We start from the raw sequence: 22,849 nt of genomic DNA, 5'->3' as shown, positions 1-22,849 counted from the left end.
GTACAAGTTAAATAATAAAAAAGAAAAAAACTCGTAGGTTGACTTCTGGCTTGGGGTTCTTTATATCCCCTATTTATGCTACGAGCCACGTTGGTAGGAGGCTTCCTCCTCCTATCTTCATTTATTAACGTGGGCTATAACCGATTGGCATCGCGGATCGTTACCTTCACTTTTCCTAACGAAAAGTGTGAACAACGAATCCGCGTTGTTAGTTCAAAGGGCACACCCGCGCCGAGCTTTCCTCCGTAATAATACGAGAACACCTCTGGACTGAAACTACAAATTCTCATCGGTCAACATCTCTCAGATCAGTTGCGTAAACTGTGCTTATTCAGTTGTGATATTCAAGCTTCATAATAAAATAGAAAAGAATTCGATGGAAGAATTTCGATAGAAAAGAAAGATAGTAGCGGTGTTACGGTTCAACCTTCTTGTCTTTAAAACCTAAGCCTTAATTTTACGTGACACGCTCGTAGGCGGGAAACAACTGGCGAAGAGAAAACGGCTGCTCAAGCCATCTGCATTCCCAACCCCAGATTGACGACGCCAATTATCCTTTTATCTGGGATAGCATTGCCTAGATAGAGTACAGATAGATTGCTCGGTACCACGTTTTTACTTCAAGTCAAACGGCACCAATTATCTCTTTACGTGGGATGGCGTGGCGTGGCGTGGCTAAGCTGTACACCGCTTAACACCGCCCCAATTTCGAACATACGTGCACCCTCGCGTCTCTAGTATTTACATTTATGTACCGCTGATTATGAAAATGTTCAAAGTTATGTTCTTTTCAAGATATTTAAATCATTACGTTTTTTCGAGTAAAATATCTAAAGTACTTAGTCAAATTTATTAATATTTAATGTGCATTATGAATAATTAGGTAAAATTCATTTCCCTGAACCGATGTGGTGATACGATAAAAAAGCAGTCATTTTATTTTCCAATGAAATTGGTTAACAATCCTAATCGTACAATTGACAACTTCTTTTAGCTTTATTTCATTTACCTAATTACTAGACACAAATGCGTCGATATTATTGTAACAGAAATATGGGGTTGAAATATGTATATCACCATATAATTAAAGCAACAAATTTAATTTTGTTCGATTATTGACTTGGACGAATTTCACAATGATATCGAGAGATATGTATATGTATAGATAGATTTATGTATGAGATAGTTTTAATCGTTATCTAGATTAATTCTCGAAAGATGTATGTTTTAAAGTAAAAGGAAAAAAGAACAATTACGCCATAAAGAAAAAAAATGGGAAAACGAGATGGATAGAACCATCTTGAATACGAAGTATACCACCGTTATTAATCGTTTGACTGTATTTATTACAGATGGAGGGGCTGGTGCGGGAGATGCAAGACCCTGAGAACGGGGTACCCGTGCGCAGCCAAAAACAATTTCTCACCTCAATTCCCTCAGCTTTCATGGGTGAGTGCCATCGGTATCTACGTTGTGGAGTAAACGTAAGCGGCCATCACGGCCAGGACACTACAGTAGGCTGCCTGCGTGTTGCAGGTTACGATCTCATCGAGTGGCTGATAGAGCGGCTTTCTATCGAGGAATCAGGTATGAAATTCGTATATGGAATGGATTGTTGCTTATCTAGATTTTTCCGCGAATTAGTGTCTTGTTGACTCACTTACGTTTCGTGCTAAAATGTTTCTCATCACACGTTTCTTATGTCGTATTTCTATATTTCTATTGTGCCTGTTGCGTTCCATGGAATTGTTAACTGCCAATTGAGTTTAATTATTTCCCTAAATCGTCGAATATACATATATTATTACCATCCTAGATAACCTAAGGCCAAAGGTATCGTATCGGTTTTCTATTTCTTCTGTTGCCCTTCCTTCTCTATTCGTAGCGTCCCTGTGATCTTTATTCGTATTATGCCGATAGAAGAGATTTAGCTTTTACTATGTGAAAATTTGACGCGAGTGCATCGTGTAACTGCTATTAACGCTTGATAGTAATTGTTAATTATATATTTTTACTGATTTTTAATGTATCTACATCCGGAACTAAGTAGTTTCGGAAGACAAAACCTTGAAATCTTTGTAACATCGAAACTTTGTAAACTTCCTATCCTTTAGCACTTAAATAAGACTATTTCTCATCGAGTCATTTTTTCGTTCCCTGTTCGTTCTGTCTTCCTGGCAAGCGAGTACTTAGATATCGGTAGCAACGTAACGGGACTTTATTCCAAATGTTTCCAATTTCAATAATTAAATAAAAATTCTTGAAATTTCTTATTATTACTAACTTTGTCCAAGCTATGCCAGTCAATCTGTCATTTTTCTGCGTTAATAAAAATAAGATTAAGAATATCAGCCCAGTTAATGTCCTAATTATTTTTTGTTTTGTGTAATCCGATATCATTATAGAAAGAAATATATAGGACATGAGATCCGGTTACAGAATTGACTATACAATACAAAACCACTGCAATCTGCGATACATTTGTTAAAAAATTTGAACATATATATGTATATATAGAGGGCGATAACTATATCCACCCTGAATATTTCCATTATTTGTGATGTTATAAAAAATGTCTATATACGAAACTGGTACGGTATAGAGGGCGACATGTCGTAACGTCTGTTGTCTCAACACCGGCTAATTATTACACCAAGATAAAAAAATTAGCTTAAAAAAATAGGATATGACCTTAAAATCTTCTTTATACCGTTCATACGAAAAGCATTTGCATCACAGTACGTTCCCCTCTATACTTTGCAAGTTTTGTTCTATATATTAATATATTTTCATAACATTACAAATAACGGAAATATTCTTATTGCGTCACCCTGTATATGTAGATACAAGGTGTCAATCGAGGCGTTGGATAAATTTTACCAACGTGTCCAGCAGGTCATTCTGAACAAAAAATGTCATGCATACACTATAAACTCGATAATATTATAAGTAATAAAATAATAACTCCAATGTATTTCGTTTAATTTGCTTTTATTTTTTTATTAAGTTTACTGCTAATAATGCTTTGTTCCTGAACAACTAGTTGTTATTAATCTTACATTTATCGACGTAATATCGGCCGTCCCATAACGCATTTTACAATTATATATTCGTATTTAAGTTGCAGTTCTAGCGTTATAATGGCAGCATACGTCAACTTTCCTTAGTAATTCTTTGCGTGTTTGTAGTTACGTATATGTCTTCGGTCTTCGTATCTTCGACTTTGTACATTTGTATAATTAAAAACAGAATCTGACTAATATAAACCAAACAGCATTCTTTGATAAATTGCAAAAAGCATTTTTAACGATATTGAAATAAAAAGAAAAAAAATGATTTAGATCTACGGATGACACATAAACGAACACTCGAACAAGTTAAATTTAAAGAATTTTTTATTGCATTTGTCATCGATACAATGTCTCTGGGTTATTTCGTTCGACCTACGGCGATTCAATTTACTTTTGTCGGTAAATACGACCTTTTACTCTTTACCTTGACGATAATCTAATATGAAAATAACAACAGCAGCGAGGACACAATGTACTGTAATTGATTTATAAATATCAAGATTTGATAGTAAGGAAATAGGAAGTATGTACTAGCTGAACTTAAAATACAACCCATTAATTTCATCTTTAATAGGTTTCAATTAAAAACACTTTTCAAGATACTTGTATTATTATACAATTATAACTTTCATTTGGTGAGATATGCTTCTTTACGATATGTGTTCTTGAAACATAAGCTTTTTCGGTTTATGGCTTCGGCTTGCAACGAATAAAGTGATTGTTAAATTTGGAAGTAAATAATTATATCGTATAAAAGGTAAGAGCATAAAGTGGCCTCTAAGATACAACTATACGATTAGAAGCAATAGGAAAACGATGTAACAGATTCGTTCTACAGGCGTCCTTAATTGCAATGAAATCGTTAAGTAACGTATCGATGACACTGATCGTCACTTTTTGTTGACTCTCATAATTAATCGAATTTGATTTTAATTCGATTAATTTTCTTATTAATATACGTACACATATTATATATACATGTGTCATAGTGCGCACATTTATGCGTTGCGCGTTTAAACCGTTCTGGTAGCATATGTTGATCGAACATACTTTCAGCCCGCTGCTGTGAAAGAAACTGCTTCGGTATATATAACTAAAGAAGGGAGATTTTATGATATTTATTTTAACCATACACACATACAAACGCGCGCGGGGATTAATATTTTAGACATATCGCATAATGCGATATACATGTATTTTTTGTTGTTTATTTCTATAGTTATTACAGTTTAACGGGTCCTTCTTGACAGGATAGATATATAAACAAGAAGGTAATGTATCCTAGGTAGCTATCACTGTTGATTCTCGTAGAAAGTTAAAGAACCACCACCCTTTGCTCGTTCTTATTCAAGGTTTGTAGTTTTAAATAGATCTCGTTTATCATGATACCTTTTTCCTACAAAAGAAAATTGAATATCGTGTTAATAAAAATAAAAGAATGTTTCTATCGCGAAGGACGCACAAGCTTCGAAAATTCTTTTCACCGTACTATTGCCCTTGTTGAAAATACAATCACGATTTTATCTTTAATAAGATTTGTTAAAAAGCTATCTAAACGCATAAATTGACTATGGCAGCTATGAAATAGCGCTACTTCATCTATCGAATACCACAACCATCTTTTCTATCGGTCTAGTTGAACGCATTGCTGACCGATGGATCGTAATGCATCTTCCATTTCACTTAGCGACATATTACACTGCACTGTTTTAGTTTAGATATAGTATATAATATATCCGAGTTAAAATATTTCCAATATTATTATAATAATGATATATAGTTGAAAACGAGATACAATATCGATAATGTTGATATTTACGAAAAATTCAAAATTTGGTCGCGATGGAAGAAGAATTTTCGAGTAACGTAGAAAAATGATTTAGACAACTCAATACCGGCAGTAAAAAAATATCATAGAAAATGTGAAGTATACTTTAGTACAAATATTCTCATATACCATTGCATAAACTCATTTGTTTCGAACAATTTTCTTCTAATGCTGCAAAAGTATTAAGTACTTCGCTTTCATTCAACGAATAAATATTCGTAGGCGTACTTTATACAGGGTGGTTGCTAACTGGTGGTACAAGCGGAAAGGGGGTGATTCTACGCGAAAAAAAAGACGAAAATATAGAATAAAAATTTTTTTTTTTTTGTTAAATTTTTCCATCGAGACAACGATCTACAGTGAGATCCGTTATAACGAGACGCGATAAAGTGCACGCGTACCGAGCGAAAATTCAAAGCCGATTTTCTCGAAAACAAAGCCTCAGACGAAAAATGTTTATTCTATATTTTCGACTTCTTTTTTCGCGTAGAATCACCCTCTTTCTGCTTGTACCGCCAGTTACCAACCACCCTGTATATTCTGGATTCAGCTATCAGTGTTTGAAGATTCTATAATTCGTATGAATTTGTACCTATCGTTATTACCTTATTTTTAGTTACAAGTTTCTTGTATTGCACTTCGTTTCCTTTCACTGGCCCCGTTAATTTAGTTTTCATTAGTTTAGTTTTGTTCTGATCAGTTGTGTATGTGCATTGTCTTTTCATTGAATTTAATGGAATAAAGGATTATTTAAACAAAATATAATCAAAGATACACACATTCGCTTGAGCTGAGAAATTGCTTGTGAAAAAAATATGTTGAATAGAGAATTTCGGTTGTGTAGTGGTGAATTTGTTTATGTTTTCGAAACAAAGAGAAAAAATTAGTTTTTTTTCAGTGATGTGGCTTTCTTATGATTAAACAGCATGCGTCGCTCTAAATATTCGCTCCGAATCAATGGCTGGCCGTGTTAATTGCTACTCATCACACGATGTACGCGCAATACGGCAAAGACTAGATAAGTTGCACGTGATTAGGTATCACTTAATGCCTTCCGTTCAATTAAATGTATTCAACGATTCCGGCAGCTGTGAAAGTAAATTGTTATGTTGACAGTAGAGGCGGTCCATATTGCCAATCAGCTCTGCCAGTATGGCTACTTCTTCCCGGTGAATGACTCCAAGACACTCACCGTAAGGGATGATAGTTCTCTGTATAGATTTCAGGTACCGTATTTGTCATACTACATGCTTCAGAATCGAGTATCTTTTGAACTCGGATTCATTATGCGCCATATATACGTAGTATATATATATATTTATATGCTGTATATGTATACATTGTATTTAATATTTGCGAAATGCGATGTCGATCCAATTTTTTTAAGAAGTCATTCTGAATCAGTGCCTTTGTGTGTAGGGTACCTCGTTGAAAAAGGCTAATTATATACTATCATGCAGATAAGAATCCAACTTACCGATTTCGATGATTTTCAAATATGTTATCAGTATCACGATTTTGAACAATTTTTTTCTGTACATGATATAATCCTCGCTCGCTTTAGTTATCGAGATATTTATGAAAAAACTTTTGACATTTTTACTTTGAAACGGGCTACGTGCCGCTAAGGTTTAGTATGTCCTAGACGGTAAGATTTGCCTCGAGGCATGCTTCCAGACCCGGTTTCACGCGAGGCGAGCTGGATTTGGCATACTCGTAAGAGTAGTATGGACATCTTCCAAGCAATGAATTACATGGCAAGCTGCCGGCCACTTATCTTCTGTTTATTAACGGGGATTAGGCGGGATTAAAGGTTCCATGCACAACTGTATGTGCGAAGCTGCTAGAAATGTCTGTTATAACTTATAACTCGATTAAAAATGAACATCGTCGAGTTGAGCCCTATTTGAATTTCAGCCTTAATTTGAATTCATTTTCATGATTTTCATGACTTTTACCTGCTACGGTATACAATACGCATAAAACTTTAGCTAGTTTCATATCTTGACTAAAAAAATTATTGTTGATGCAATTTGCACTATTATAAACATACATATACATATACGCGCGCGCGTGTGTGTCTGTGTTATAAATATAAACTTATACTATATAATAAATATGTACACACACACACACACATATATATAACCCTTTGCACTCGAGAGGCGACTCAGTCGCCACGGCGTTTCGTGCGGTAAGTCGAGTGACGGGTGAGAGGCGACAGTTCCTGTTTATGCTAGATTTTTTCGACATCTCCAATTGAAGACAGCGCAGTGTTGGTTCGTAAATAGGTTCTTTAGTTCTTTATGTTCTTTGTTAGGACGTGTAAAGTGTTACACTTTAAAATGGAGGTGAACTATTTAATCTCAAATCCCTCCGGTTTTGGAAATGGTTTTGAAAACGTCACCGACGTTAGTTCGGATTCGACGATCATGGCAAAAGTATTATAGTTTAGAAGTTCTAAAAAAATGGTTTCCGGAAGTGAAATTAGCTCAAATGACGATGAACTTGATCTGGAATTGTTGAGAAATGCGGTCAATTGTATTCAAGAATGCATCTTGGTGAATGCTTTGTAAATTATATAAAAAGTACAGAAATTAATATTACAAAGTCATATTTCCAAAGATGTAAATATAGATAAATTATTAGAATATAATGTTTTAAGTAATTAAGTAAGTTAATTAGCGCATAAAATCATTTTACGTTATCTATAAGTCACGCGTCACATATGCGCTAAATCATCTCGAGTTGCTACTTCGCCTGAATGAAAAAGTCCTCGAGCGCAAAGGCATAATATATACTATATATATATGGGACTTCTACCGTGTACGGTTAGATTTATCTACAGGCGTGATCATATTACCAGCTCGTACCGCGATAAGTTTTTATATATAAACTCGCGAGGTTTTTCTTTTACGCGTATAACAAAGGTTGCTCAAATATAACATAATAAAACATACTAAAAAATCATCGATATCAGTTAGATGGACCTGCATGGGAACTGCATCGTTCTATTAAAACAGTTTTTCTTGCCAGTTGTGAAGATGCGACGAAGAAACATGATACATAATTCCTTTCTTACGAAAAGGCATCTCGCTCACACTGATGGACAATCTTGACAAATATTTCAAATACGATTTTGAAGAATATATTTTTACGGTACATGATAATCCTTTTTCCTTTTCTCTTTTTCTAAACAAAGAGAATTCATATATATCTAGATCTAGATGTTATGATATTAATATGGTATGTTGTAAAATATAATTGCATCGTATTACTGTTGGAGAACAAAATATTTAACGACTGAATTTTATTCGTGTATACCGTTGCTATACGTTATAACTAATATGTCTATATACAGATTAAAAGTATCATATTGCACTGATAAATCGGTATATAGTGATAATGCGTTCACGCACAAAGCAGGCCCTAAAGAATAAAATTCGCCATCGGTCGTGCTTCCAAACTAGGTTTGGTGCGAAGCGAGCTGGATTGTATGAGATCTACGATATAACGAGTAGTATGGACAGCTTTCAAGCAGAGAACATTTCTATCTTGCAATTGTTAAGTATAGCAATAGATGGGTGTATTGAAAAGCAAGAAACACCACGCGAAGAAAGAAAACGATATGAAAAAATTGGCTAATAAAAAATTGGCAATAAAATAATATTGTGTTTGGTTTCATTTCAATCGGGAAAATGTCAACAATGCGTTAATGAAATTTTCAATGTATCAAGTGCTCGAAATAAGGTCGGCGGCGGGTTGTGTTTCGGCAGGTGCCTTTCGTTTATTTGTCAGCGAGATACGTCGGCTGGTCTCGTGTGCGCTTCTGGTCTCTCGTCAAAAGCGGGAACGGCGAGACTGCTCTGTTTATGCATATAATCAATCTTCACCATCTGTCATCCCTGCCCGCGCGACCTTATCTCGGCTTCTTGAAACGGTCGCACAACGAGACCGGTCGTTTCGCCTTCGTATCGGTGAGACAAAACACCAATGGAACAGAGAAATATTTTTATTAAACATTTTTTTTAATTACCATTAACACATTGTCAACATTTTCCTGATTAAAATGAGCCCAAATACGATATTATAATACTGATAATCAGCTAATTCTTTGAGATGGTCTTTTTTTATCACAGATATCTAAACGTTTACGAATTTTTTCCGCATAGAAATGATATTTCATTGCCTGGTAGATGTTTATACTACTCTTAGAAGCAGGTTTCATGAGACTCAGCTTGCATTGCGTAAAACTTAGTTTGACAGGATGCTTCGAGGTAAATTTCAACGAAAAGGCATGCTTAAATGACAAAGTTCTTTTATATATAACTATTTTATATCTATATCTATATCTATATTTATATCTATATTTTATATCTCACCCAGCTGACCGATTTCGGTGATTTTTGAGTATGCTGTAGAAATCAACATTTTAAATAACTTTTTTTTTCTAACTTTATGTATAGCCGCCACTAGGTCTTACTACAGAATTTCATAAAGTATCGTCGGTACAGCTGTAGTGAATTTTGTTTATAATCGTGCATCCGTTGCAGCATATACGTCAGCATTGGTTGTCGGTCGCCTTGAGACGGGATCTCCAGGGTCGTACCGCCGTACACGGTTGCATCTGAAGCAGTCTCATCCCAGATTGACACGGCATCGGCCGTCTCCCGTTTGTGTCAATCGCGTTTGATGATCGACTGTTTCGTACGTTACAAACGTAATACGGTTCGACTGTAGCAGCCGAATGAACTTTTATTAAATGCTTCTATTTTAAAAATATATCTTCGTTTATAAAATATAAAATAGCATCTGACCCAACATAACAAGAAGATACGTCAATAGTACGTTTATCTGTGACACAGTCACAAATACGGCCGGCGTGTTTGCTGCTTTGTTCAGCCTCCGTTTATGTAGACTACAAACAGAAGATAAGAATTAGGTTTCGGGTAGGCGTCATTTTATCCCGCCGCCGTATGACGGTTGGCAACACTAACTCGTACATACTCATACGTTGTAACGGATGCACAATTGCGAGCATTCGTCATAGTAGTTTTATGCGACAGTTCCATGCGATTATCTCGGAAACTTTGGAGGCCTTTGGGGCGGTTTCATATACGGGAAAAAGTTGTGCAAAATGTCTGATTTCCACATTCTCAAAAATCATCGAAATCGACGAGATCGATAAAATATCGATAATTACGAGCTTTTCTTTATTTTATCGTATACATGTCTCTAAACACGTATTCCTACGTATGAAACTTTTTGTATCTAAAAGCTCAACACGAAACGCTAACGTAATCTACGAACAGATATCTTAACGTTACAAATATCAAGAACAGGATTGTATTTTTCTACGTATCTATAGGTACAATGATTTTCAAAAGTATTCAGCATTACGATAGGATTGGCTTTGTGGCTCAATATTTCGGTTGTTTATAAAGCAGGCGGCCCGGTTATTTTTTACATGATGGATCGTATGTTAATATTAGTAAAAACATATAATTTGTTTGAAAAGTTTACGTACATTATATAATAAAGATTATTGAAAGAAATAATTCCGTACATTTGTCACTGTTTACTTCTATCGACTTAGTATATTTAGTTAACCTTATTTAGTACAATTTAGTATAATTAAGTTCATCGAGTTAAAATAATTTTGTTTTGGAACATGTTTTAATCTGTTTGAAATGTCATTTAAAATTTTTCTTTAATATTCTAATTATACACGGCCACTCAATTTCGTGTCTTTGTCTTAATTCGGCTATTGAAGAAATTGGAATTTCCCGAATTTTTCTACGTAGTCCATCCCATGAATTCTCGATAAGATTAAGGCCCGATGAAGAATTTTGGGGTATTTATATGATTATATTTTTATGAATGCTCTTGGACAATGCGTGCCTTATGTTTGGGGTCGTTGTCGTGATAAAAGTTAAAACTATTATTTACCCCCGTTTTTACGGCATTTTAAACTAAATTGTTCTTAAGTATGCTTAAGTAAAGATTTTTATCCATAATGTCGTCAATGAACATCAAATTTCCAACTCCATATCCTTTTTTCTTTATTCTTTATTCGATTTTCGCAACACTATAGCTCTTCCGCCGATTAAAATTGTAAAATTGTAAAATTGTTTAGAAGAAAACTATTCGTCTCCTTAATGAACGACTTTTTCTCGCTATTTTTCCGTTATAACCAGCTTGCCTTAGCGTTGTCCCAACTGTTTCGGCCGAAATTTTTTTGGGTCTTTCATCTGATAGCTCGCTAACTATTTTCAGAGTACTATTCGCAGATTTTCTTTCGCTTTTCGAATAATTATCTCTCGTACTTAAAACTTGATCTTTCAGTTTGCAGAGTAGATTCAATGCGATTCTCGAAATGAAATCGTTGAACGATATCCGCGACAGTATCTGCTCGTACCAAGCATAGCACCCACTTCATCGTAGATTTTTTGCTTTTCTCGGTGAAAAATTACAAATCGCCGCGTATGAAATGTCGTATTTTTCATTTGCGACTCATTTCGGGTATAATAACAGTCGTTACCAAAGAGTAGTGAGAAGGTATGTATGTATAGCGCATTTCCAAATTCTATTTGTAAACGGTATTAACGGTTCTATTTTCTTGGAATATCGAGCTACCAGAAAGAGATAAGCGGACAAATACAAAACGCGTTTGTATATTTTGCGAGACGAAAATACGGTATTATTTCTTTTAATAATCTTTATTATGTAACATAGGTGAATTTTTCACTTTTTATTCACGTTTATTTTACTATTATATGCTATATGTTAATTTTATATGTTTTTACTAATATTGATATATACGACCTATTATTTAAAAAATGAGCAGGGCGATTGCTCTATAAACAATCGACATATCGAGCCATAAATTAGTAAAGTATAGTCATACCGAAGTGTTTATATTTTCGAAATATTTTTGAAAGTCACTGTGTGTAGTAATATTTTCGATAAATTCGATAAATCTAAATTACTAATGCATACATGGTTTTTAATTCAGAATGACATGCAATTATGTTTCGTGAAACAGTAGAAAAATTTCTAGCTCTCTGATCGCTATGGTTCTTGGATATGTCGTAGAAGTCGACATTTCGAACAAATTTTCCTCTATATGTAACTGTTGGTCGGCTATAGTTTTTCAGGTAGTCGCACTTCGTATCGATACCACTGCAAAATTGAATTCTGCTTACAATTGTGCTTCTGTAACAGTTATGCGCGTTAGAAGTGGTTGCCGGCCGCTTATCTTTTTTTATACAACGATATATACATATGTATAGTATAAGTTTCGCGAACTTAAAGCCCCCTACACAATCGCACGTACGAGGCTGTAAAAAATATCTGCAATAACTGAATCAATAATGAATTCCATCGATATATCGAGTTTAGGTTTGGATCAGTATTTTCAATTTGGAAGCCTCGTAATCGCAAAAATATGCAATAGGCGAATCAATAATCGATATTATTTTACGTGATAAAAGAATGAAAATTGAAAAATTAAGCTACACCCGATATATTGACGATATTCGTTTTTAATTGAATTATAACACATTGAATTATATTATTGAATTGAATTATAACATAATTTCTTATAACCTCGCATACGTTGTTGCGCACACAGTTTTAATCAAGCTTGATCCATCCTCGTTTATATAATAGTGGACAAATTTTAAATTTCGACCAAATCGTTCTATCCGGTCGCTGACAACTAATATAGACGCATACGCTGCCGCGGACGTTCGATTATTATAGAAAAAATTCACTGCAGTGGTATAGATAGCATTTTGCGAATACCTTGGACATTATGGCCGAGGGACAGTTACATGTATAGGAAAAAGTTGCCCAAAATATTGAGTTGTACAACACATTCAAAAATCATCGAAATCGGAGAGGAAGTAGCTTTTTTACAGTTGCATCAAAATCTTAGATACTACTTTGCATTTTCCGGCTTTTCTTTTCAATCGTGCGATAGCATTAACGAAATTGTCACCGAGTATCCACGCTATATTAAATTCAAGTAGACGTTTAAGTAATATTCTTGAGAATAAGTAGCAATAGTAATAAGTTACGCAGAAAAATAGTATAGCTTTCGTGTATATTCATCTTCTAAATCATTAATATATCACCTTTTTTATTTAATAAATAGACTCCATGTTATTGGCCATGGCAACATAGAATCCCCGATAATGTGGAATATGCTATTTATCTGGCTAAAAGAACTCTAAGAAACAAGCAGCGACATGCCCTTGAAGATTATGAAATTGTATGTAAATTTTTATGATTTTATTCTGTAAATAGCCGATATGTAATATGTATTACATATATTACACATATTCTATAGTTTTGGCAAATATCTAACTTATCACATCTTCTTAGGAAGCTTTGAACAGCCTACGTAGGAATTTGCAAAACAAATGGGATATTATACAACTACAAGCCGAAGAACAGGTGAATAATTATCGTCGTCGTAATTTATCTTTTCTCGCCGATTTAACTGAAATTTAACAAACAGTTGTAACAATTTGATATTGTATCGCGTTAATATTACACAAATTATGCTCATCTTAGATTATGATCTTAATTTATCGCAATTCTAGATTTATCGCGAAGCAGCAAAAATTCGATTTTGTTGGTTGGATTAATCTTTAGGAAAATACGTTCTAGCACTTTTCTATAATTTTATATTTCTGTATTTCGTTACTTATATTTTCCTTGTACGTAATCAAAACATCGTACGTTTGAGCGTGTAACTCGTTGAGATACAACATTGTGTATTCAGGTCCGCTTAGCGAAGGAGCGAAAAAAGGGGGATAAAATAGTAAGCGATTCTCAAGAACGAGCATTTTGGAGAGTTTACAGGCCACCACCCGGTTGTCTAAGTAGTCTTGAAGTAGCACCCGTACCTACACGTTTTCGTCCTGGACTTTCGCGTCCTCCATCACGTAAACGCACTTTAACCGATCTGCAACGCGAGGTAAATACTTTCTTTTAATCCCGTTATCTTATTTTAGATATATGTAATTAAACAGCTACACGGTTTTAATCACCTTCTTGTGCGCTGTGTTTGCGTCCTGTGCCATGTGTTTTCGAATTTCTGGTAATACAATATAAACGATTACTATGTACGATAATTCATATTGTCCGACACGGGCGTTTTACACGCTGCTTGTCGGACCTCGGTATTAAAAATTGTATCGCCTGGTCAGCATGTTTCGTTTTCCGTGACAAAGTGGCGTTTTGCGACCGTGTCGGAGCGTGTTTCACACCCGCGTAATCAGTTGCATTACAACGCACAGTTAAAGTCTATTAAAAATATTTCATATTTCATTTATATATATATAATAGAACTTGTGTATGTGTTACGAGCGTAGTCTGCAGGACGCACGCTGTCGGTTTTGTCCGGACAAAGTCCAAAGAGATAGTCGAACACCGAACATGGTTCGATACGCATAGCACGAGCAAAATCGATATTATTTACCACTGCCAACTTGGCCAGGTTTGAATTGGCCATTGTGGATAATGATAAATCTATGCGAGCAGCACCGCGCTAAGTTGTCCCAGTTTTATTCATCTCGTAAGTTATACTATCAAAGTGCCACTCTCCGATTTTCCTAAAACTGCGCACTCTTGTAGTACATCAAAAAGCATTAGACACGTGTTTCGTTATTTCGGCTCATAAACTGTTTGATGGTTGGAAAACGGCTCCGAGATGTCAACATCGTTTTTAAGCAATTTTTTCCTATTCGCCCTACTTTTCAATGCAACTTACCCCGTAACCGTCGAATATCTAGCCCGATCTCTGAAGTGTTAAACTCACAGTTATACGAAATATCGTAGCAGTGGCTGGGATCTTGAAATATCCTTTGCCGATAATGTTGCAAGAGACAGGTGACAAGTTTGGACCCATCGTGGAGAAAAACATCTATCAAGCTGCCACTTTGTGTTTATATTCAGATCATGGAACAATTTTTTAAAAAACTTTCAGATTTCATCTTTCTGCACAACTATGATGCTGCAACTTACAAGTGAGAAATAATGTTCTAAAAATCCAATCATCGATTCATATCAAATTTGTATCGCCAGGATTTGCGAACGTGTCTCCAAGTATGCTTGATCAAAGGGCGAATATATTACAGAAAAAGCAGATAAATGTAATAAGAATATTGCGCGTAGAATGTTGCTTGAAAAATTGTGGTACGCAAAGTAAGTTTTGTAATGATGTTGCCATTATCGGATGTGCTTGGTGCACTGATTCTATTTATATAATATACTTGTTCACCCCAATTGCTGCTCACTACCTTAAAAAAAAATACATAAAAATAAGAAACCAAAAATATTAGACTTTGGGTTTGTGTGCTTCGGAGTTATGAATTTATGAATTTTGGGATTACCGACTTTAGGTTTGTGAGTTTCGGATTTGCGAGGTTTGGGTTTATGGGTATATTGCCAAGATTGTGGAACGATAAGTTAAAATCAAAGATAATATAAATAGAGAAAATTGCTTTGCGTAATGCCGACATCCTGTAGGCTTTTTCTAACCTTCGAAAGCTTTATGAGCCGAAATGAAAAAGCTCGTGTTTAACGTTTTTTGATATATTACGTACGTATGTGCGCGGTTTTAGAAGAATCGGCGAGTGGCATTTGGTAATGTCGCTTGTCAGCGATACCATTCCTTTTGAAACGAGGTATCGGGATTGGTTCAGACGGCCGGAACCGGCTGTCGACTCTTTTCAAATTTGTATTAAGTAATTTTAGTAAATAACGAACATTAATCCTCAGAAGCGAATAGAACGGAAACAAGCCAGCGCAACTCTGTCCCATTCGGGAGACACCGACGCGCGAAAAAACACGCGTGACAATGCACTCGGACCGCAACTGTGGCCCCGTAGACGATTCGTCACGTCGCGCGTCGATACCATCAGCGAAAGTTGCTGATCGAGGAATTTTATAGATATTTACCATGTTCGCTATTCGACTACACGTATTTGTTTGGACTCTGGAATATGACTATGAGTATACTGTGTATATACAGAGAGAAACAAGGGGTGATTTTCAATGAATCCAGGTGGATGAGATATTAGACTTTGTCTCATCTAATTTTAACATCTGGTGATCAATTACAATACTGCAAATATATTACACGTATATTTTAGTAACGGTACAAATATATTCTTTTTTTTTCTTTTCTTTTAATACTAGGTGGCCCTTTTGAAGAACAGTTTAACGCGTACAAGGATAAAGGTTTCGGCTGCGATCGAAAATTTAAAATCATACTTTGAAACATACGTGGAATACGATCCGATGTTTATACAGCCACAACCTTCAAACCCATGGATCACCGACGATCAAACATTTTGGCAGCTAAACAGTCCTGTGTTGGTATTCTAAACATAATTAAAATTTCTCATACAAATATACGCACGTATATGTACGCTTCACGGTAAAGCGTGCGATCATCGCAGCGAAGATGCTTGTTGTGTCGCAAAACACCATTTAAATTCCTTCCTATTTGTGTAATTTGTTATGCGCAGGGTGGATCTTCCTACGGAAAAACGCGTCAAGCGCTGGGCATTATCGATGGAAGAGTTAATGTCTGACCCAACTGGTGAATATTTGGAATTTTTTCGTTGAATAGATACGTATTCATACCTACGATATATGTAGATTGCAGATGCGTTTGTACGTAATAATAAAAATAACTTATGTCAATTATCAACGACTGTTTTGAAATATTTTTATAGCTTTTAATTCTTTTAAGAATGTTAGTCAGCAATGGTAGGAAAGCCCGAAAAATGTTAATCATAAGTAATCGAATAATCGACGTTTGAAAATTGCGTTTTGATTTTACACGTTCTATCGTAGGTTTGCAAGAGTTCACAAATTATTTGAGGAAAGAATATAGTCATGAAAATATACGATTTTGGTTAGCAGTTAAAGATTTGAGACATAGTTTTCAAGCACAAATACCCGACAAAGTCAACGAAATCTTCAAGTATGTATCACGTATCATACTATATATTATCAAATATTTTCTCTCAGTTGATTCGCGAAAAGCGAAAATTTCATTGAATGGCATACTCGTATGTACAATATATAGACGTATAATGATATACATATAGCAAGAAAATGATGGATGGAATATATTCTAGAGAATTCCTGGCACCCGGAGCACCTTGCGAAATAAACATAGATGGGAAGACAATGGAAAAAGTACATCAAGAAATGAGAAATCCAAATCGATTTATATTTGATTCCGCCGCTGAACACGTGTATACGCTGCTTCTGAAAAAGGATTGTTATCCTAGATTTATTCGTTCGGATCAATATCGAAATACCTTAGCTGCCGGTGTGCAACCTTTGCAAAAAAAGTGGTACGATTTAGCAGTAATTTTAGTGGCAATTCTATTCTCTATGTATTTCCTATTTTTTCTTCTTGACCTCTACTCAAGAGCTGATCGAAGTTCATCATCTACGATATCGCTCAATTACTACTGACTACTATTAATAGTATTATATATATGGTTGTGCGGTATCGATATATTACAATTCCGTTTATTCGATGGTATTCCGTAGGTTTTTTAGCTTTGGTGGACAAACAAAGAAGAAAATTTCTTCGACTTCGACTTCGACTTCGACTCCGACTCCAACGACCAGCATTTTGCAGCACCATGCTGCAGGTAGTGCAGCAAGCGGTAGTAAACGAAGGGGAAGCGATCGGAGTCTATCTGGATCTGCTCACGAGTTAGCCGTCTGTGGTGTTCGAGATACAACTTCGGTGCCTAGAGTGCCACATTCTCACAGTCAGTCGAACCTCACCGATATTCCATATAGGTAAACGACAGATTTAATATTTTTGGAAGAACGACGATATACATGCTCTTCTCTCTATGTTGTCTTTGTCGCACTCCTTATTCTCTATTAATCCTATCTTTATTTTCGTCTCTATGTTGCTATTTTTCAATTTCTATAAGGGTTTAATTCGTTACAAATAAATAAATAAATAAATGTGAGAAATATATTCCGTTGGATTCCGTCGAAACTAGAGAAACCAAAACTATAAAAGGTGAAAAAATGTATGAGATGTATAAAAATTATTCATATATTAAAACCACTACAACTGGCTTCTACACTTCTGGATCGGTGGGCATTTGTAAATAAATAGTATGTGCAAAATTATCGTTCACCTTGAATTTCAAGGTCCAGTTTTTTTTTTTTTTTGCTTGCATCGTATTCTCACAAGGTCCAGATTTGTCATAAGAGCCATGGCTCCACAACTCGATCGCTCTCCTGAGAAAGTGATTCTAGAGCTCCATTGGTTCGTAAGTTGACATTATTTACGGTATGTTTACATTTTGCAATCGGATAGGAAATAAATAACGTGATATAGACGAAGAAACGGGAAATTATTCTTTAGCACCTTAACTGACATAGCTTACCTTAAATAGAACGAAACATCTAACTTCTTAATTTCGAATTACGTATTATGAAGAATGTTTCCGAAATAAAAGTTGAATGACGCGAAGAAAAGACGATTTTATGTTATCGCAGGTGGTCCACGCATGTCCACGTGAAGGATATATGAAAGTCAACTATGTTTCTTTAAATGGAATTACATTTTTTATTGTACTGATTGATGCATTTCGTTATTCCATATAGAGAAGTATTAAGTTGTTCACGTTGAAAACCATTAGTTCCGGAGATATTTTAATAGAAATAATATATTACTAAAATAACGCAAACTATTGTTGTTCTATGATATGTCTAAAATGACATGAAGTACGAAACAAATTTAACTGTAACGTTACATGCGTGCTTTTATCGAAGAATTTATGAGACGAAACAACATGCGAGGGAAAAGGAGTTCGGCCTTGAAATTCAAGGCCAAGGACAACATTGCACGTACTTTTGTTTTCAAATGTCCCACCAATACAAACATATAGGGTGGTCGTTGCACATAACTTTTACATACACCCTATACATATATAGCAGTATGTGTGCAATACTATGTATAAAAGGTTTATAGGAAAGTAAATTTTCTGGATTTTCTTTGCGTTGGTTTCCTTGCGTTAAATCATTTCAAATCCTCACCGAGTATCACACTTATTTCAACTTATAACTTACAAATTATAGCCATTCTATAACAAATCCGCTTGTCTCGCGGATAAAATTTGTCAAAGTAAATAAGTCAAAGTAATTATGTATGAAGAGAAATATAATGGAATCGAAGTTTAAGAAAGCTCTTCTCTTAGTAACTTCTATTAAAGAGCGTACAAGTAAAATAAAATCAGTAATACATGTTTAGAAAACGTGTCGAACGTTTAAGAAATTAGCCCCCTGCGATCCGATTTAAGTTCCAATATCGCGTGCCCCAAACGAAGGTCGATGAAGGTCGAACGTCGAGCCATTTCACGGTTTGGCTGAGCGTGCAAAGTTGTGCAAATCGTATATGTCTTTGATATATAAATGCATGCGTTGGGTACAACTAATTTTAGTTTGCAAGATATTTGATAAATAATTACAACCAATTGATCATTGCACAAAAAAGATTTATTATCGTGAAGTAAATAATAAATCAATAACATCAACGCACCACGTCTTTCACACGATACTATAGGTTATGGAGTTAATTCGCTCCACCTATCTTCGATGTATATTTAAACTTGTAACGCATCGAAATCGCTGTCTTTATCTTATTTTCTAAACTATTAGTACGATATTTGTCTTCGCGACACGATCGAAAAGCAAACAGAATTACAAATTATCCCTGTTTCCAGAAAAATAATCAATTTGCAAGAAAGATAGGTTTTATCGGTGCGGTGTTTTCAGGGGAGATCTGGCTCGACTCGTAAAGATTTCAACAAGGCCTATCCCGCATAGCGTTCAGTAAGTCCTCGAAATAACCTGATAGTTTCCTTGCATAAGTATGCGAATACGAATCTCTTAACTTATTTCAATTTTTATAACAAACCCTGTTACTCAATGTATTATTTTACGATGTTAGCACTTGTGAAAAACATTTCATGTATGCAGTACTGTTGATGTTTTCTAACATTCTTCGATATTCCGTATTCTCAATGTACTAAGGCTAATGTAGTTTGACTATCTTTCCCTAAAATTTTCTTCCGTTACTGTATTTTAAGTACATCGATCTCCTTCTCTCTCTCTCTATATATATATATATATATATATATATGCGTGGTACATACATACATATACGAGTATGTATACAAATGTATGTATATGTATTATCGTTCAACTGTCTTTTTCTAATCTTTCGCTTTATCATTATTATGGCACTATCACGTTATACATATCCATCTCTCATTCTCATTTTCGTTCTTACTTATTGTTATCGTATCCACTAATACGGTAGCACCGTTTCATCTTGCCACTTGCCCAACAATAAATAGTTACAAAATATTCCGCATGATCTTGATGCAAAATACCAAATTAATAACAAAAGTTTACGATGTCAGTGATAATAACTAATGGAATTTATCTATATTTGAAGTCTTGTCCATTTTTAATTAAACATTTTATTATTCGATATCGTATTGTTTTCTTACGAAACGGTGTCTATTATACGCATCGAAATATCTTGTGTAACCATTATCATGTGATCGTGTCGTTATTATTTGATTCCACTGTTAACACCAATTATCGAAACGCTATTTAGCGAATTTTCAGTTTTTCGTGCAATCGATCCAAGCGATATACATTTTCAAAGATATAGGCAACAACTTAAATTTAGCTTGAGCTCCTCTTCGATTTCTATGAGTTTTCAATATGTTGTAAAGCTCGACATTTTGAACGACTTTTTCTTACATATACGTGCATAACGCAGTCGGTCTTAGTTTCCGAGATATTCACAACAGACGATCGGTACTGCTACAGTGTATTCCGCCTATAGTTATGCGCTGTGTCAGCGTTTGGGTCAGCATCGGTTGCTCAAATCCAACTTACCTCTAACTCTTATTTTCTGTTAATAGTACGTATAAATGAGAATTGAGCGAACGTGAAACTCCGTCCACTATTGCGTATGCGTGGCTGACGTCTCTTAATGTCTGGTATAACTCATTCGAAAATGAATACGTATCATCGATGTATCGGGTTTCGGTTTGGGTTAGTTTTCTCAATCCGCTGAAAATTTTCTCCGCGCCGCCAGGCGGCTGGCAACGGTTGCGTGCAACACCTTGAGGACCGGAGACGTGAATTCGCGTCTGACACATTTCAAGCGGTGTTCTATAAAAATGTCAACTACTGTTAAATGAAACAGTAAAAAAAGCAACGGATGCTATAGACGAACTATTACACATTATTCGTTTTGTTAATGTTACACATTATTATTATACTATTACACATTACATGCTTGAATAATACGAAACCGTTATTAACATATTAGATGTAATATTGGTCGCTTTGAATCTCTTCAATCGGTCGAAAAATACGCGGGGATTCGCGCTGTATAGTTGTCAGAGCAGTCGCTTCCCGGAATGTTAATTATAAAAGATAATAGACCGCCGAATAATCGATGTTATTTTACGAAATAAAAGAATTGTTATTGTTTTACGCAAACATTGTTGGCCGTCTCAGGGCGCGGCGGTTGAATTGAAAAATCTAACGGAATAAAAACTCAAACGCAATACGTTGGCAATATCTATTTTTAATTGAATTATAACAGACATTTATTACAGTTTATGTGCATATACGGTTGTGTACAGAGCTTTACCCAAGCTCGTCAAACTCTCTTTTATGTATACATATTACAAATAAAAGGTAGAAGTTAAGTTTCGGTTCAGTCGCTGTTAATTATACGCTCATGCGTTACGAATGCACAAATATAGACAGAATTTGCTGTAGCGATATTAGCAGTTTTTTGCGAATATTTCAGAAACTAAAGCCGACCGTCCATTATATGTATGGGGAAAGGTCGTTCAATATATTGCAACATATTTCAAACTGATCGAAATCGGAGAGGCAGTAGCTTTTCTACAAGTTCATCGAAAATAATGCAATATATAAACAACAATTTGGAATTTGGAATGCACTTCAAATTCGACTTAATTCTCTTGAAATAATTTAATTCTCATCAATTGTATTTTATCCGTTTCTTACCGAGAGACATCGGCCCTTCTTCCCTCAAAGAAGCCTAACTGTGTTTCGGCTCGAAACGAAAAAGAAACGACAATTACGATTTCTCTTTAGAAATGTAATTTTGTAAAGCGCGTGTAATTTTCCTGTTGTACGTTGGATGGTACAATTACATATTTGCATGGCCCATCGACATATCGAAATCGGAAGAATCGAAATAAAATGAAAAGACGCTGTGGTATTTTAACGAGAGGAAAAAATAAAAACTAAATCATATAATAAAGTTCATGTTGTCAGGGATGCTGGCACATCGGAAACGGTAGTTCGCCCTATGGACGACGTTTGCCCGTGGGACGTGGTTCCAGGACCGAGTATAGAGCACGCCATAGATACCACACTATCACACCATCCAATATCATCTGGAGTAACGTCGTCGGTTGAGAGTCAAGCCGAAGAAGGCAATAATTTGAGTGCGCAGTTACAGTCTATCGAGGTTACACGCGCATCTCGGAAAAATTCATCGCAATTAGATTCCTGTAGTTCCTCGTCTGATGTCAGTTTAGTGGTAGCGGAAGTCTCTGAACATCTTCGAAAGTCCTGTAGTTTGCAACACAGTAGTAGCACAGGTAAATATTTCGTAAACTATTTGTGTTTATGCTATGCGTATATTCTTCCCACGACGCTTTCCACAACGCTCTGCACAACGAAATTTTCGCTACTGTCAAAGATAAGATAAAATTAGATTAAATATAATAAAAAGCGAGGGATACTATACGTATGCATATTTGTTAAGTATTAGAAAGAATAATTAATTAAAAGATGCAGCTTTTTATCATAGTTATTTCGT

At 35.3% G+C, this 22,849-nt stretch overlaps 1 protein-coding gene across 9 annotated transcripts in view; it reads left to right on the top strand.

Annotated features, from left to right (window-relative positions):
- Window positions 1-22,849, top strand: part of LOC117237019 (regulator of G-protein signaling 9) — a 41,377-nt gene that overhangs the window by 16,112 nt on the left and 2,416 nt on the right. For 5 of the 9 annotated variants that reach the window (XM_033500580.1, XM_033500579.1, XM_033500578.1 and 2 more), the window contains 12 exons: window positions 1,353-1,587; window positions 6,016-6,125; window positions 13,058-13,174; window positions 13,288-13,359; window positions 13,691-13,885; window positions 16,111-16,286; window positions 16,443-16,516; window positions 16,774-16,903; window positions 17,061-17,282; window positions 17,485-17,742; window positions 19,738-19,794; window positions 22,300-22,628. In XM_033500580.1, the coding sequence (XP_033356471.1) occupies window positions 1,353-1,587; window positions 6,016-6,125; window positions 13,058-13,174; window positions 13,288-13,359; window positions 13,691-13,885; window positions 16,111-16,286; window positions 16,443-16,516; window positions 16,774-16,903; window positions 17,061-17,282; window positions 17,485-17,742; window positions 19,738-19,794; window positions 22,300-22,628 (1,975 nt within the window). The remainder of the gene's footprint in view (window positions 1-1,352; window positions 1,588-6,015; window positions 6,126-13,057; window positions 13,175-13,287; window positions 13,360-13,690; window positions 13,886-16,110; window positions 16,287-16,442; window positions 16,517-16,773; window positions 16,904-17,060; window positions 17,283-17,484; window positions 17,743-19,737; window positions 19,795-22,299; window positions 22,629-22,849) is intronic. The other 4 variants (XM_033500583.1, XM_033500582.1, XM_033500584.1 and 1 more) reach the window with 4 other exon arrangements.

The sequence above is a fragment of the Bombus vosnesenskii genome, unplaced genomic scaffold, assembly GCF_011952255.1.
Source record: "Bombus vosnesenskii isolate JDL3184/JDL3185 unplaced genomic scaffold, Bvos_JDL3184-5_v1.1 scf7180000013353, whole genome shotgun sequence".
Taxonomy (NCBI): domain Eukaryota; kingdom Metazoa; phylum Arthropoda; class Insecta; order Hymenoptera; family Apidae; genus Bombus; species Bombus vosnesenskii.
Note: the sequence above shows the minus strand (reverse complement) of the source record. Positions and strands in the feature narration are given on the sequence as shown.